This window comes from Podarcis muralis, chromosome 9 (assembly GCF_964188315.1).
Source record: "Podarcis muralis chromosome 9, rPodMur119.hap1.1, whole genome shotgun sequence".
Classification (NCBI taxonomy): Eukaryota; Metazoa; Chordata; class Lepidosauria; order Squamata; family Lacertidae; genus Podarcis; species Podarcis muralis.
In genome coordinates this window covers 40,268,103-40,285,418 of record NC_135663.1, presented here as the reverse complement: position 1 = coordinate 40,285,418, position 17,316 = coordinate 40,268,103, and the positions used below count along the sequence as shown (strand labels likewise).

The 17,316-nt window shown below is 39.8% G+C and overlaps 1 protein-coding gene across 5 annotated transcripts in view; it reads right to left on the bottom strand.

Moving 5' to 3' along the window:
* Positions 1 to 1,716: 1,716 nt before the first annotated feature.
* Positions 1,717 to 17,316, bottom strand: part of LOC114604552 (meiotic nuclear division protein 1 homolog) — a 35,431-nt gene continuing 19,831 nt past the window's right edge. For 2 of the 5 annotated variants that reach the window (XM_077934102.1, XM_077934104.1), the window contains 4 exons: positions 15,830 to 15,904; positions 14,778 to 14,892; positions 5,360 to 5,404; positions 3,606 to 3,841 (listed from right to left, as the gene is read on the bottom strand). In XM_077934102.1, coding sequence (XP_077790228.1) covers positions 3,735 to 3,841; positions 5,360 to 5,404; positions 14,778 to 14,892; positions 15,830 to 15,904 — 342 coding nt within the window. In that variant the 3' untranslated portion in view covers positions 3,606 to 3,734. Of the gene's footprint in view, positions 2,076 to 3,605; positions 3,842 to 5,359; positions 5,405 to 14,777; positions 14,893 to 15,829; positions 15,905 to 17,316 lie in introns of those variants that run through there. The other 3 variants (XM_077934103.1, XM_077934106.1, XM_077934105.1) reach the window with 3 other exon arrangements.

The following is a 17,316-nucleotide window of genomic DNA, read 5'->3' as shown; positions in this document are numbered from 1 at the left end:
TGGCAGCCATTTGGAAGTATAATAACTATGCTTCTACATACTGTTCACAGGACATGGGATTCAGTTGTAAATATTGTTAGTGGATCATCATGAACGACAGCCACCAGTTTAAAAAAATATTTTAAATTTACTGAAAAACCTGCATGTGGAATCAACAGTATCTAAACATAGGACAGGTGAATATATATTTTTGTGTATGAACTTTTTAACAAGCGAAATGATTCCCCTGTGATATAATAATAATAATAATAATAATAATAATAATAATAATAATAATAATAATAATATAGCTATACCCCGCCCATCTGGCTGGGTTTCCCCAGCCACTCTGGGCAGCTTCCAACAAAATACTAAAAATACAATAAAACATCAAACATTTAAAACTTCCCTAAACATTTAAAACTTCCCTAAATATTCCACAACGGTGCAAGGACTTGATTTAGGGATGCAAAAGCACTAATATTTGGATTAAAAAAGTATCTCCCAATTAGCCCTGCAAACCTCACATACACACACACCCTGCACAAGAACAGATCACATCATTTTGGATACATCATGTTCTGTATGTCTATGCGTCTTAGTTTACTTTTCAAATTCAAACTTCAGGTAAATATCAATTTGACACTGATATCAATTTGACACTTATGCGGTTACACCGTAAGTTACACTTCACCTTTTGTTATTTAACGAACAGACTTGAGGATAATTTTGCTGCAGCTGTTCAACTTATTCATATCTGACAAAAGAACAAGACAGTGCATAACTCAAAGAAAGATAACTATGAAAAGAGTTAAATAAACTGCTTGTAAAAAACTCCCACACCTGAACAATTAACAGGACTTTGAAAACACAAGAAATCAAGTTATAGCTTTAGAAGTTGTCCAAAGGACTTGAGTAAGACATGTAGACTTTCATGTTTAGGGCTGCTTTCACTTTTCTCTCTCTCTTTTTTAAAATATAGTTAAGCAGGATTGAACAATGAAATTTTAGCAGGAGGGCTTATTATGGAGATACTCTAGTTCCCCTCCCCCTACATTTGTAGTTGCAAGAGTCAAACAGGAAAATGCCTATGAGTAAGATAAAAACTGAAGATACTGCAACCAAGCCACAACAGAGGAAACATATATTCTCTTTACCAGCCTTTCTACAGTTCTGTTGCACAGAATTTTATAGTACCTTTAGCCTGGCTCCAACTGGAGGATTATGGTCTGTGTCTGTATCAAGCTTAAAAACTGTATTGTTCTACGGATTATTTTTCTAAGTGGTGAGGCTGCAGTTTAGTTATAGTGTTTTGGTTATATATGATTAATGTAATTAAAGACACATCTAGCTTTGACCCTTTGACCATTTTGCTGGGTTTTGTAATTTTATGTTTTCAAGCAAGATATTAAATTGATAACAAGTTTCTTTGTAACTGCCAGGGTAGGGTTAGCATCTGCATCAAAATCAGGTGACTAGTTAGATTTTTTGAAAAGCACAGAACATATTGTTAACATTAAGTTGTGGGAAAGAAGACAAAAAATAAATAGCTTCCAGGAAAAAAATGGTTTTGTTTTTGTGGTCAGAACGCATATTTTGAATTACTGAATTATTAAGGTTTTAGTGGAGTTAATATTGTACTATGTTTTCTTTACGTTTTGGATGTCTTTCATCTTCTTGCTCTTAAGGAAGCACATATATTACTAGTATTTATCATTTCACAAAGCACACTGCAAATCAAGAATCTGAATTGTTTATTTTTCACAATAACAGAGCCAGATAAGTTACAGTTGGGTGATTAAAGCTGAAAGACATTTGACTGGTCCAAGGCCACAGCAGATGGTCAATGGGAGAGATGAGGCTTGTTGAGGGTTTTCAGGATTAGATGCCATTTTCTCAATAATAGCTAAAACGTTGCATTTCGAGGCATGCAAAGATAGGTGTATTAAGAAAAAATACTGTAATTTTTTTTAACAAGAGAGATCCCTGATGGCTGATTGCCTTGCGGTGGCAGACTTCCCCATTCATTCAGTCCATTCTCCATTTTGCCCTGTTGTTGCCGCCACCATAAAGTCCACTGGGTTCATATCCTAGGGCTGCAAAGAGGGGACAATATTGGGAAATGTGCGTACACATCAGCACTCTGTCCACAGGCGGATGCCTGGGAGCTGTGTATGCACACGTCCAAGCAGAACCACTTTCCACAGATCTAGCATGTGAAACCCAGCCAGCTTTGGCAGCAAAGTAGCATCAATGGGAGAAATGCAGGGGGGCTGATCCAGATGAGGTGCAGGTAAAGGCAGCTGCCAGGTGACTTCAGTGCAGGTGGTGCTGTTTGCCGTGGGATTGTGAATGAATGAACGAACGAGAAGCAGGAACTTGAGGAAGATGCCACAGCTGTGTAGCAACTGTTTATTTCAAGTCTTGTAGAAAGGCCATCAACGAGTAACACAATATTACAATGACTGAAACTGCAGTCATGGTGGGTGTGAGGATAATTTCCAGCACTTGTGCTATTTCGCACTATTGTCAGCGAATTGTGATTGCTACATTTTACTAATCTACTGCCTCTTCTGCTTATCCCAGGAAAAGATTGTTAATGGCCACCCTGATCTCTGCCAAGTGGTCTTAGCACTCAATCTGGGTTTGGGTTTCCTTTGGGGAAATGAGGCACAGCAGTTTCTGCAGTGTCTTTAGGAAGTGTGGTTTATTCGCACATATATACACCTGAAGTTTATGGAGAGAGAGTTCACAGCATCCACATCTAAAGAGGCTTGTCCTTCCCAGCTGTGCAGTCTTGGATTCAGAGCTATCCTAAGCGCCACCCCCATGTCTCTCTGTAACAGCCTGCTTCAGCCAACCAGCATGGCTCATGCCCTTCAGTCTCCATGGATTTCTCCCCACTTCCTCCTTCTTCTTCCCAGCAGCACTTGGGAGGAAACAACAACTCCCCTTCTGCTTCCAGCATCGTCCCCCACCCAGTCACCCTGGCAAGCTCTTTCTTTTGTTTTGTAAGCCTTTTGTTTCTTCAACATAGCTGAATTCATGAATTTATGAGTTTGCTCAAATTCTAACCCTTCACTGAATGTAGAGATTATAGGGGGTCTGGTTCCCCCACCCCAAATTTTAACAATATCTTCAGGATCATGTACAGCCTCATTATGCCTTTTATTTGGGTCTACCTGGTTTTTCAAAATTGCTCAGTGATCCTAGACCATAGCATAGGAAATCTGACTAAACCATCAAGAGATTAACTGCATTGCCTATTCTTTGTGCATATCTAGTGCACTGCATGAAATGAATATAGCTGTCCATTCATATCTTCCCCCAAAACTTTTAATTACAGATGTAATTTATTTCACTGCCTTATTTATTTTCCAGCATAAAACACGGTTTCCAGTTTCTCTCTCTCACCTACGTTTTTGGCCTAGGCCGCAACACTTTCTGACATAATGCAGCTAGCAAAATGGACATTATAGCATCTACCTTAATAATAGACTTGATTATAATTAGCTCCCATTTTGCATTGCAGGAGGTTGGACTAATTGACCCTTGGGTCCCTTCCAAGTCTGCAATTCTATGATTCTATGAGATAAAATTACTGGGTCACAGAGTGAAAGCAAAAATATATTTTCAATGTATTTTCAGATTTTATTAACCAAAATACAAATAATGGTAAAAGAAAAAGAAACTTCGGAATGAAAACAAAATCTCTTGAACAATATTAAATTACTTGCCATTCTTACTAAACCTTTCTAATTGATGTAGTCAAAGTCTTCAGGAATGCCAAATGTTTTGTCAATTTTGCTCTCTTCAAATGCAAACTTCCGTTTGGCCCAAGATTTTGCTGCAAAGATATTATCTGTGGACAAAATAGGGGTGGGAAAAAAAACATTAAATAAGATGGTTTTTGTTTTCAAGAAATAAAGTTTTTAGAACGGAGAGTTCCATTCCATAATTTCAATCATCAGGGATTTCTATTTTATTTTTTAAAAGAAGACCCACTGCCAGTGTGAAAGAGCAGGGCCAGTCTACACATTACAATTCCATGCCAAGGTCTTCCTCAAAGTGATTTTTCTGCCTTTCTGTTGCAACACCTAACACTGGTTACCATGATCTCTATGTTACCCATAGAGATTCTTCACCAGTCTCAAACCTCCAACAGGACATCTGATCGGAGGAAACTCTCCACAATAGGAGTTGTCAAGTGGTAACTGGTATCAGATCTTGCAACAGAACTGGAAAATCACAAGGAAGGGGACCAGGGCAAATTAGTAGTCAACACATATCCAGTTCTTAAAACAGCATTGTTTGCAAACACTTAAAGAGGAGTAACAGAGCAGCTCTACAAAAAAACAAACAAAAAAGGAGATTTATTATTTTTATCCTGCCCTTCAGCATTGCTGCTCTGAAGGTGGTTTTAAAAGGTCTATGAAAATAAACAAAGAGTTGATGCCTGCTAAGCTTTCCTGGCAAGGACATTCCAAAAAGTGGAATGGCCATTCTCTAAGAGCCACCTGCCTTAACTTCTGATGGTGGGGGCAGGGGGCAGCTGGAGAAGGGCTTTGGAAGATAATCATAATAGAGAACTTTATGTGGGATAAAGCAATCCATTATATTTAGTTATATTTTGCACCTTCTGTGATGCATGTTCAATAGATCAATTTAGTGAGTGGAATGTGCATGTTTTATTTTCTGCTGGACTTTATCAGTGTGAAGAAGTGATGCAGCTGAATCCTAGACAACCATCAATTGCTTTAGACCTGATAACAAGGTGTCATGTGAAGCAGTTGTGAAGTGCAAAATTCCATTTATATGGTACCGCTGATCCCCATAAACGTGGATATCTGGTGATAACGAATAAGAAGAGCTTGCTGTAATCTAAGATATGCTGTGGAATCAAATTTAAAAGGCACAATTGTGTCCTCCAGGCTCACCTGCATCAGTCTTTTACTGGCTGAAAGTCAAGCACTTTGCTAGTTTGCAGAGAAAGAAAGCCCCCCGTTATAGGCTGTGCAGAAATGAAATGCAAAGAACAAATTCTCCTACTGCGCATGTTATTTACAGACTGGGTTTGCTTAACATATACAGTGATTTGAAACTGAACAAAAATGATAATGATATGTGGCAATGACTCCAGCTGTTAAGAACACATGAAATAAATTTATAATGATGCATTCATGAGAAGTAGCATTCATGTGCAGTATTTTCCTGAGCAATGGCAAACACTACCAGTTAAATAATATTTTATGAATTGTATAGCAGCTCTGGTAAGAGCTAACAAATTGCAAGTTTTATGAATGATTGCTTCTTCTCTTGAGTTTATTTTTCCTCAAGGAAGGGACAGGGATGTTGCTAAGGAATGCAAATGCAGACACACCAGTCCATCTGTTGGCTGCTTCCTTAGCCACTTTATTTGCTTGACCTGGAAAACAACAACAACAAGAAACAACAGGAAATCAATACCAGCAATTCCTACTCATGTAATGCAACAGCCTTAAGGGGTTAAAATGACATTGTAAAGTGGTTTTGTGAACACACAGCACAATTCTTATTTTGCAACAGCTTGAAAATCTTTTACTTTTGAAATTATTATTCCACCAAACCTTCAGATAATATTAACATAACTATATCAAACTGAACCAGCATGTTAAATATGTGGTTTCTACAAGTATGCTAAAAAATGTCACGTAGCAACTTAGGAACTGCAATCTGCTATCATGCACCAGAAATGGCTCCGCACACAGGCTGGGAAAAATTGGGCTCAATAAGATTGGGATCTAACCGTTCACATTCCTCTTGCAGTTCTGTTGACCACATCCCCACCTGCTTGCTCAACTTGCTTTTAGGACCACATATTTGTGGCCCTCAACACATCCTATTCCAGAATCATGACTTTTGTGGTGCATCATTAGACATGTCTGCATCATCATCTCTCTTGATACAGCCAAAGAAAATTATACGGTTGAAAAAAGGAAATCATCCACGTGGTTTTTCACTCTCTCTCACACACCACACATTCACACAAAAAGAAAACATGGACAAATTAGAGATTCTTTCACCTCCTGGCGAAATTTCTCTTTCTTTCTTTTTAAGTGATTGGAGTGACCTTGCTCATGGGCCACTTCACATGTTCTTTCCAATCACCTTCCTCACTCATGAGGGCAATTTATTCAAGTGACCAGCATTATATGGGAACCAGTCGCTCTCAACATCAAGCACTGCAACTTGCATAACGGAAGAAGATGCTTCCTAGACTGAGGTTTATAAGTTCCATGCTGACACACTAGCCTGCTTGTGCAAACAGACAACTTGTGGAAGTAAGGCAAGCACTCCAAGGAATGTATAAAACAGTAGCTTAAACATGTACCCAAATAATCCTTTTAAAATAGTCTTAAGATCAGTCCACAAACACTGTGAAGCGGGATGGTGGTGGGGAACTGTATACAAAGCAAACAACTCTCTTTCAGATCTTTCAGCTTTTCCCCTCTGGAGTGTATACAGACGCAGACTCAGATTCCCATACTGAAAGCCTGAAAGAGCTGTCATGTTTCTCACACCCACACACACCCCTCTGTCTTGCCAGTGCTTGCCTATATTATTTATTGGCAGTGGTCAATGCACAGCCTACAGCTTGTCTCTAGGGACGCTGAGAAATTAAAGAAACATAAAATGTTTCATTGTTATGATGTTTGTACTGTAGGCAAGACTTACTCAACTTGCAAAATGAGCTGCCGTCAAACTCAAGAGGAAGGCTAATGTACATATCTGAGTCTAAGTACTGTTCTCAGCCGGTTCACAAGGTATTTGCATTTTTTATTTCTTAAAAAAACACAATGAAAATGGGCCTCTGCGCTTTTGTGTTTTCTGTGACATAGAAATAGGAAGTTTAGATTAACTTTCTACATTTTTTACTTTAATTTTTTTAAAATAAATAAATAAAATAAGCCCAATATAAAGAGCATAAGGAAATACTGTTTCAGCAGGTTGAAAGCAACATAAGGTTGCACTCATCTGGCTTGTTGTTTCAAAACATTGGTTTTGTTCCCAAACATTTTCTTTTAAATCAACTTTTTTTTTTTTACCAACACTTGTTTTAAGTTTTCAGAGAGGGCATAAAATAAGCTTACTTTTTAATGATGCTGCAAAACATTAAAAAGTCTCCCAGTAGGCCTTTATTTTCAATGTGATTGTTAGAAAAGAAGGTGGTACAGTGTGGGTCCACAACTGAATCTGACAAAGAGTATAATTATGCACTGCAACTGTCTTTAGGGACATGTGGCATCTACAAAGACAATACTTTACCCCAAGTATTTCACACGGAGGTTTTTGGTGCACCCCAAACTGGGCTTTAATAGGAAAAAATATTAAATGATTTTGCTAGTCTAAATAAGGTTCTAAGAGCCACTGGAGTTTTAACTATGTTTACCTAGTTCCTATCTTACAAGTTTGGAGACATGGAAAGTATCAAACCTTTTCACATGCTGCTGCCAAAACAGTGACATCTCTTTGTAGTCTTCACTCCCTATATTTTACACAAGCTCCCATAATTCTCTTCCCTACATGCACACCATTGTCTTATATGCATCACTTTTCTCCCTATGCCTGGAAGAACATTTTTCATTGCCAACAGCAGCTTTTTATTGGCCTTAAGCTCCATACTGGTCTTGTCTGTAAGCCAGATGTAGATAAGCTTTGGTCCTCCAAATGTTGCTGGACTATTACACACTAACTCAGGGGGGCCCAAACTTTTCTCAAAGAGGGCCAGATTTGATGAACTGAACATGCATGAGGGCCGACCAGAGTTGTTGAGCTATTTTTTAGGACTGAAATATACTGCCACGGGGGCCGGATTAGTAGGCCCCCAAAAAGGACTTTGGACATGCATGCACTAACTACTAAATGAAAGTTGTGGTCCAAAAACATCTTAATGGCCACAAGTTTCCCAACCCTGCCATAAACTACAAACCAGGCAGAGAGCCTTCTCGGCAGTGGCGCCCGCCTTGTGGAATGCCCTCCCATCAGATGTCAAGGAAATAAACCACTATCTGACTTCTAGAAGACATCTGAAAGCAGCCATGTTTAGGGAAGTTTTTAATGTTTGATCTTTTATCGTGTCTTTAATATTCTGTTGGGAGCCGCCCAGAGTGGCTGGGGAAACCCAGCCAGATGGGCGGGGTATAGATAGATAGATAGATAGATAGATAGATAGATAGATAGATACAACATTGCTACTATTTTCTACACCTAGTCTGGAACAAACACTGCCAGCAAAACATTATCTGTACTACTCCAAGGCACACCTGCAACTTCAGAGAAAAGTCTTGACTCAAAGAAAAGATTGTCTAAGGCACAGACGGAATCACTGCCTGCAAATGTGGACAGGATGGAGTAGCAGACACCAAACTCAATAGAGCAGGAACCTGTAGTCCCCCAAAGGCTGTTCGATAACACCTCCCACCATACTTAACCATGCTGGCTGGAGCTGATGGGAGCTGGAATCCAATAACATTTAAAGAGCCACAGGTCAGTCATCTCTGCATTAGAAACTGAGAGTACTTCTGTACAGGGTGTTTCCAAGTTCACATCATTTGGTGGAGCTTAATGGGAAGTTGCTTGTAAATGGCCTTTTGCAAACTTAAGGGATGTAAATTCTGGGATTGGACTGGGATAATTGCTGTGAGCAAAGCAGTAAGCATTTCGCACTATCTAAGAATTGGATACGTTGGAGTAAGATAATGTCTCAAAGTATTTGTAGAGTTGATATAAAAGATCAGAAGAAAATATTGGGAAAAGTTCAATAATCAATGGTTATAAATGACAGGACTCTTAATCCTCAGTAATCTTATTACCCCGTGTTGAGGATTTGGCAGCCTGGGTTTTTGCATAGTCCTACTAACAGCAAGCATCATTTGAATTTTCAGCAAGAAGTATCTGCAAACAATACTGGCCCTTTCATCTTTTAAGGCAACTTGACAAGATGTAAAATGAAACCTTTTAGAAAACAGGAACCTCAAGTTCTTGACCCTGAAAAAAGCATCAAGTATGTTCAGATAGAAAGAGTATCTAAATTTACAAAACAAGAAGTGGCTCGGGCCAGTGTAAGCTATCAGGTTTCAAATGTCTACCAGCAAGCAGGATTTATGGATTTCTTTTAGCCAGCAATGGTCCAATCTCCTAGGAGACTTTCAAATTAGTTACTCTTAAAATAGCACATAGTAACTCACATTTTTACTCTGATATTCCTGAGCAATTACTTCAGCGACACTTGCAAAGGCTGGAATGACTGTATTCCAGCACCATTTGAAATCAGGGTAGAAGCTCTAAAATTGCAGCTGTACAGTTCTACTGAATCATGCTTTGCACTTAAATAGTGAGATGATTACAGTAAAAAGCAAAGAATGTTCCGCAAATCATGAGAAACATAACCTACTCTACAGGCCATCACTAACTTCTGAAACAGAAAAATTACTACAGCAATTCTAGAGCAGAACATTTTTCACTTTCAGTTACTTATACATTCACTCAATATATGCCCACTTGACTGCTTCAATCTGAGGAACTGGCATTGTTACAAGTGCCACATAATACTTGTTCCACACTTGGAAGATTTTCTCTCTCTTTAGCTTGGCAGCACCTACACTTTGGAAAACTTTGCCCATTGACATCAGACAGGCACCTTGGCTGCACACTTTTTGGTGTCTACTAAAAAATAAATTGTGCAGACAAACCTATCCAGACAAGTAGAAGTTAGCATGTGTTTTAATTGTGTTTAGCTTAAGAGCTGGTATTCAATTATATTCTGATTTTTTAAGAATACATTTGTCTTTTATTGACGATTTCAGTGTGTGGCTTTTTTTGTAAACTACTTTGATGTTCTATTTACAATAATAAATTTTGTTAAATAAAAAATAAAGATGTAAAATGTGTTTCCTTGACAGCATTCTTCAGGTCCTCTGAAATTATTGAACCTAAATTAGTCATATACATCAACTTAAACAGGTCCAACTTGGAGTAGAGCTAGCACCGGCTACCACTCCCAAATAACGTGTGACAATACAAAACAACATGTGATAATAGCTGTACTACTACATCTCTGCTTTTGGAGAGAGCTCTTTCATGACTCCACACACGCCTGAGACATACTCTGCTTAAGAAGGAATCAACTTTCTACACCAATCTGCAGTGAGGCTTGTTTGCACACATTCGGATAGTTACCGCAGTACAGCATTTTCTAATCTGGGGTCTTAAGTGCCTGCACTTTGTTTCTGCAATATATTATGCTACATACATCTTATATTACTCAAATGTGATGTTAACTCTATCCTTTTGGTAGCTGGGTGAAGCACCAAGTTTCTTAAATATCAAAGCTATGTTAAAATTAAGAAAGAAAAGAAATGACTAAATTCTGCATCAGGGTCAAATTCTGTTACAGGAAAAAGAAATATGCAGACCATTCCAATATATGCAAATATGTTTTGCATCGTTCTACAATAGCATGAAAACAACAAACTGAAAAGACCTACTCTGACTGCTAACATGTCACTAAACATGCACATAACTTTATCTTTACACAGGAAATAGGAACCTTTAAAAATGAAAACCACTATTTTTAGGATGCTAAATTCTTTGGCAATACCAAGTGTGGTCATAAAACATGCAATGGCTAGATCAGGGATGAGGAACCTGTGGCCCTCCAGATGTTGTTGGACTCCAACCCCCATCATTCCTGACAAGACCAGGAAAGACCTTTCTTCCTGCCCTCTTCCATTTTTGGGATGACCAAGAGGCAAAGCCAACTTATGCTCTCTGTCCACACAACAGAAAAGTCTGAGAGGCGGCTACGTGAAGACAACTGGGAACTGCTGTGGTGGGGAGAGCCTCAAACTACAAACAGCAGATTTTCAGCCCATCTTCTAGTGCTGACTGTGGAGCTGAGTTATGAGCAAAAAGCTCTTTTATTTCAAGAGAGAGAAAGAAACCCCAAATAGGTCAATAGTGTGTGGGCAGTACAACTAAGCCTAGCGTATGGTTGTAGACAATGTATTTGTGTGGAGTTGACAGAAGTCTTTTGTTACATAGTCCTGACAAACCCTATCAGACACTTTTTGGAGAGACAGTACTTCTGTACTGATGAGATTTGACAGTCTGACCTTTCCATAAGGGACATGGGAAGCCTGCATTGATGAGACTTGACAGATTTCTTTTTTTAAAAAAAAAATTAAAAAACAGTTCACAAAGATCTAATGCTTTAACAATGCAGCCCCACAATGGCACAGCTAGCACAGTAGTCTTTAATATGCACTGTTCTTAAGTGTAAAGGCAGATGCGACATTGTTTTATGCACTTCCTTAGCTTTACAGAAGGCCTCTACAGATGTTGGGTCAAAGGAAATGCATAATTAATGTGCACAATGACATTTGTTCAAGGATTTAACTAAGACACAGTCGCAACAGAGATCCTCCAAAATCTGCATTGCACAAAAAGCTTTATCGCACTGCAGAAGAGGAAGCAGCCCTCACTCGAAAGGGCAGGTCAATTTACTCACATGTTGGATCAATGCAGGAGGTACATATTAAATGGTCAACTCATGGACTTTGTGTCTGTCCAGATGATCACACCATGGGTATTTTGTCTGTATCATACCATGCTGGCAGGAAGGATGTGTGTTATCAGCATTCCCTCCATTTCTGACGTTCGTTTTTGAACCTCGATACTTGTGTAGCCAAAACAGCACCAGCAACATGCAACAGAGAGGGATCAGCATCCTCATGAGAATTGAGAGGTTTGCAAAAGTAAAAATAAAATAAAATGTATTTTTAAAAACAGCTTTTGGAAAAAAACAAAGCGAAGAGTGTGAAAGTGTATATGAGTAATCTGCAGGGTGGGGGCAGAAAGAGAATGCAGATAACTATCGCTCTTCAAATGGTGTGGCTTTCCTGCTCTGAGCAACCGGACTACTTTGAAGATGCAGATTCTAGCACCTGACAGTCAACCTGATCTGTATTTTCAAGGTCTTCCAGGTGTTCCCATTCAGAAACACCAGCTGCCTTTCTTTCTGATAAGGGAGAACTTTGAAGCCTGCCCCCCCCCTTGCAACAAGTTGTTGCTGGGCCCCATTTGTTTATTCAAATACAGAAGCATCTGTGTATAACCATTACCACCTTCCTGCTATGAGGAAATTTAAACCTCCAGACCAGGGTTTCCCAAACTGTGGGCCACAAGCTTCATGCAGGTGATCCACAGCACGCCTGTGGATGTTGAAGATGGGAGACAGCACATACGTTGCCCTGAATATTCATATTGATTTCTAATTGTATTTCTATTGCTTCTTTTAGTTCTTATATTGTATTTCATTTGAATTCTGTGGAATTACAATTGCTACAGCAGGCAGAAAAATTGTTATATGGTTCGCTAAGACCCTCAGCAACTTTCATGTGGTCCACGGGGGGAAATGTTTGGGCTACTGATCAAAATAAGCAAAGGCAAAATAGGGATGGGCAGAAGTAAAGAAAGACAACAGTTGTGGAAAAAACAAAACTCTAACAAAATATGGCAAGTAGGGAATGTGCCAAAGAGCAAATTCTTTTCTGAGATGGATGAACAAACACTGAATCTTGTGCTTCCTATTCAGTAACTATTACTGTATTTGTCTCTTCTCCTACCAAAGAACTGAAAACAACATTTTTATCTGTACCACTAGCCTGTAAGACAGGTTAGGCTGAAAGAAAGTGACTTCCCTAGGACTACCCAACAAGTTTAAGAGATGAAATATCTTGTTTTTTAATCCAAATCTTCTACTAACCAACTTCTACTACCAACTCTTCTACTAACTGTACAATAGTGGTTCACACACATATTCAAGCAAAAAGTTCAAAATATATGTACACACTCACAGAGTCTGAACTGGTGGTGATTGACTAACAGGAAAGGGTCTACCCTTTCTACTAAACAGGAAACGATCAATTAAGTAGGTCTACCAGCAGATATGGGACGCGGGTGGCGCTGTGGGTAAAAGCCTCAGCGCCTAGGGCTTGCCGATCAAAAGGTCGGCGGTTCGAATCCCCGCAGCGGGGTGCGCTCCTGTTGTTCGGTCCCAGCGCCTGCCAACCTAGCAGTTCGAAAGCACCCCCGGGTGCAAGTAGATAAATAGGGACCGCTTACTAGCGGGAAGGTAAACGGCGTTTCCGTGTGCGGCTCTGGCTCACCAGATGCAGCTTGTCACGCTGGCCACGTGACCCGGAAGTGTCTCTGGACAGCGCTGGCCCCCGGCCTCTTGAGTGAGATGGGCGCACAACCCTAGAGTCTGTCAAGATTGGCCCGTACGGGCAGGGGTACCTTTACCTTTACTTTTACCAGCAGATACTTTGGCTACACAACAGAACTTTTCTGTTTTCTCTTTGGCCTTTGCCCCCAACCATAACCCTTATATCTGTTCATGGGGTTCCTCCCAACCCTAAGGAGCAGATTTTTTTTAAAGTGACAACCCAGCAGAAATATATAAGGTTATAAAATTATTCAAGGAATTGAGTAAGTGGCAAGAGAGAATTTTGTCACTCTCATTCATGATACTAACATTTGTGGACATCCAATAAAATTGATCAGCAACAGTCTCAGGAGGAAAAAAACCAAAGTACTCTATTTTTCGCTCTATAACACGCACTTCCCCCTCCTAAAAAGTAAGGGGAAATGTGTGTGCGTCTTATGGACAGAATGCAGGCGGGAGGTTCTGCTCGGCACTCCCTTTCAAGAGTGATGGGCTGCCCTTCTCCCTCCTCGGGGAAAAGCCTGCAAGCGCCGCACACACACCCCACGCGGCTCGTGAAAGGGAGTGCTGAGCAGAGCCTGGAATGAATACAGGCTCTGCTCAGCGCTCCCTTTAAATAATATTTTTTTCCTTGCATTCCCGCTCTGAAAACTAGGTGTGTCTTATGGTCATGTGCATCTTATGGGGTGAAAAATATGGTACTCCTTCACACAGCCCATAAGCAGTTCATGGCACTCACTGCCACAGGATGTGGCGATGACCACTAGCATAGATAGCTTTCAAGGGGATTAAACAAAATGTATGGAAACTGCCAACAGTTGTTAGGACAACATGCTGCGTGCCACTGAATATCAGCTGCTGGGGACCAACAGTAGGAGAGGGACATTGTCTTCATACCCTGATTGTGAGCTTCTTAGAAGAATCTGGCTGATCAAGATGCTGAACCAAATGAACTTTTGGTTTGATCCAGCAGGACATAATCTTATTTTCATTTCTATAGCGCTTTCCCTTCCCTTCCCATTTCACAGTCCGCTCATACTATGTCTACAATATTTATCACCCTGCTTATCTAGATTACTCGTGGTGAGCCATTTTTAGTGGCCTGTCAACCTCTTTAAACAAGGTACCTCTTCTTACCCTTTGAAAATCACCACTTCTCACCCTGGTGTGGTGACACTGTCAGGTCTTATAGAGAACGAGCGCTGATAGGCAGCCACCAATATCACACTTATTTCCTAAACAACCCCCCTGCTCTGCTGAGTGTGCATGTGCATCTGCCTGCTTGGTGAGCATGTGTGCACATGTGGAAGTGAGCATGTGCTGGCAGTCACGGTGGCCAACCCGCAATGCAGAACTTGGGCTGAGAAAGGTTACCCACCCCTTATCTAGACATTAGTTTCCCTGCCATTGACAAGCTAACTGAGTTACTTAAAAGTTTTGCTAATGACTGAGGTTTCAGACAACACACCTGATATGTCCCAAAATTTCAGTTACTACACAGTGTGCTAAAATAACTCTAGACACAACTTACGGATTTCTTCAACAATATCCGGATCACATTCTTTGTATTTATCTATTTCTGCCTTTAATTGGTCTCTCTTCTGACGAAGGGCAGTAAGTTCCTTTATGAGTGCTGCACGTTCTGCCTGTGTTCAAAAATTAACCAGTGTTCTTAAAAGGTGTCAATTACAACCTAAGTGTGGCACTCTACCCTCTTTTCTCTCTAAGGATGCAATCACCAGATCTAGAGCTATGACACTGATTCAACGAACGAGACTTTATACATATTTGGGCTAAGTGGCATTGCCTGTAAAAAGTTCAAGCAGTTTTCAGTACAGTAAGGTTGTATCTTAAGTGTGATTAACTTGTAAGGCTTGGATTTCATGCAAGGCTGAAATCCCAGTGATTAACTGAATGCAAAGGTGGAAAACTTAAAAGCTCATTCTGAGCTGGGTTTTCCCAGCACAGAAAGAGCCTTCCAGATGGTCACACAGGGGTGGGTCCAGTAATAATAATAATAATAATAATAATAATAATAATAATAATAATAATAATATTTATTTATATCCCGCCCTCCCCAGCCAAAGCTGGGCTCAGGGTGGCTAACAACAATCAAATAATCAAACAATCAAATAATCCAACATTCTAAAAACATTTCATTATAAAAATGCAGTGGTTCAGGTATACATGATTTTGCATATATATGCCAATCCTGGAACCTAACTCCAACGCAAGACATGATCGTACTGTATTATACTACTGCATTTGCCAGCAACGTTGAAATAGCATCTAATAACATCATAGTTGCGAAAATGTTCTGGTGCAGAAGTAGGCATGCCCCCCCCCCCCGAATATTTAACTTTTATTTGCAAGTGCAAGAAAAGCATTTTTTAAAAATAACAAGATCAATATAAGACTCCCCCCCTTCTTCCTATGCTTCTGCCCCCAATACAATACAAAGTTTTGCCTATGCCACCTGCTGCCACAAATGCATCCCAATTTAAAAAATAACATCCACCTTTAACACCCCAAAGTTTTCAGATTATGTTTTATTGTGGATACTTCAAATTCAGTAAAACTTACAGTGTCTTGGCGCCCAATTTTTGATTTCTCAATGCTTTCTTGTAAGCTTTTTTTCTTTTGGCTATATTCTGAGAACTGAAGGGAGAGAAGAAACAGAAGTCAAAACAATTTATTTTTAGTAAAAACCTCTTCATCTTTATATTTGACTGTACTGTTACAATTTTTCAGCTTAAGAAATAACAAATAAGTAAGTCTGCTACAGGCCTAACCTTCAGTGATAAATCAGGATTCTGACCAAGACATGACTATTTCATAAACTCTCTTTAATCTTGAAGCATTTTAAATAGCAAAATAGGGTACAGGGAACATGGCGAACTTCTTTTTACACCCTCCTAAGGGAAAAGGCAGGGATATTAAATGGGTTGATTTGATGCACACCTAGTGTCAAGAAACAAGGCTAGATAATCCCAAATTCCAAACACCCATCCTAGAGCTTGAGGAGCACTTCATTTCTTATAGATCACTTTCAGTATTTTGTCCTAGTTCTCACAAATAGCAGATGAGGAAGGAAATCTAATTCTGGACTGTAGCACTTCAGACCGCAAGTACATCTTTAAGTTTCCAAGCATGCAACATCAAGTCTCTTGCCGTGGTGGCGGTGGGATACCCTCATCTGCTCCAGATCAAGTGGTGGATCGCGTAGAGATTTGCCATCACAATTTCTTTTCATGAGAACTCCAATATGGGGGGGTGGCTCTCCCACAATGTGAAATTTGCACATATAACCATTTATGGATATGACGGATCTGCTACACTGAAGCAACACATTTGTTCTGGGTGAAACAACAAAGATACCTACATATCAAAGGGGTACAACAACTGAATCACCAAGCTGAATACAACCTACCAGCCATGTGCTGGGGACAGTGAGCTTTTAAACTTCTGGCTATGGTATCTTCAAAACTGCACCAAGGTGGTTTATGAAACCACAGAAAGGTTACCATAAACAGCTGGTGGGTGTCAAGCTGTGCAGGCCTTCCAGATACCATGCAACAAAGACAGACGGGGTTTAATGAAATGAACAGCGACTATATTTATTATGAATTCAAGCAGAGTTCACGTGAATACACTTACACAGCTCTTTTCAGCATTAAAAAAAGACTAGATGGGATTCCAGTGCACGTTCATAGTTTATTAGCAGCTACTGTCAAAAAAGCACCATTGGCTAAGCAGTAACCTTACATGCTCCTAAGTTGCCCAGCAATTCAATTATCAACAAAATATAGTGCATATAATACTTATAATGCAGAGGCTATTGTGTTTCTAAGGCCTCCAGAAATCCTGCTTACATAGCACTTTTTCAGATTCATTCTTCCAGCACAAGACTAAGAACAGTTCACAACACATTATTCAAATGACATTGCTAAGGTTCTCTTTTGTTGACTCACTGACAAGTACTTACAGCTCCCACTCTATCCACATCGCCTTTTATGGTGAAGCCTTTTTAAAAGGTGTCCTTCCACTGCAAAGATTTGCAGACCTCATCT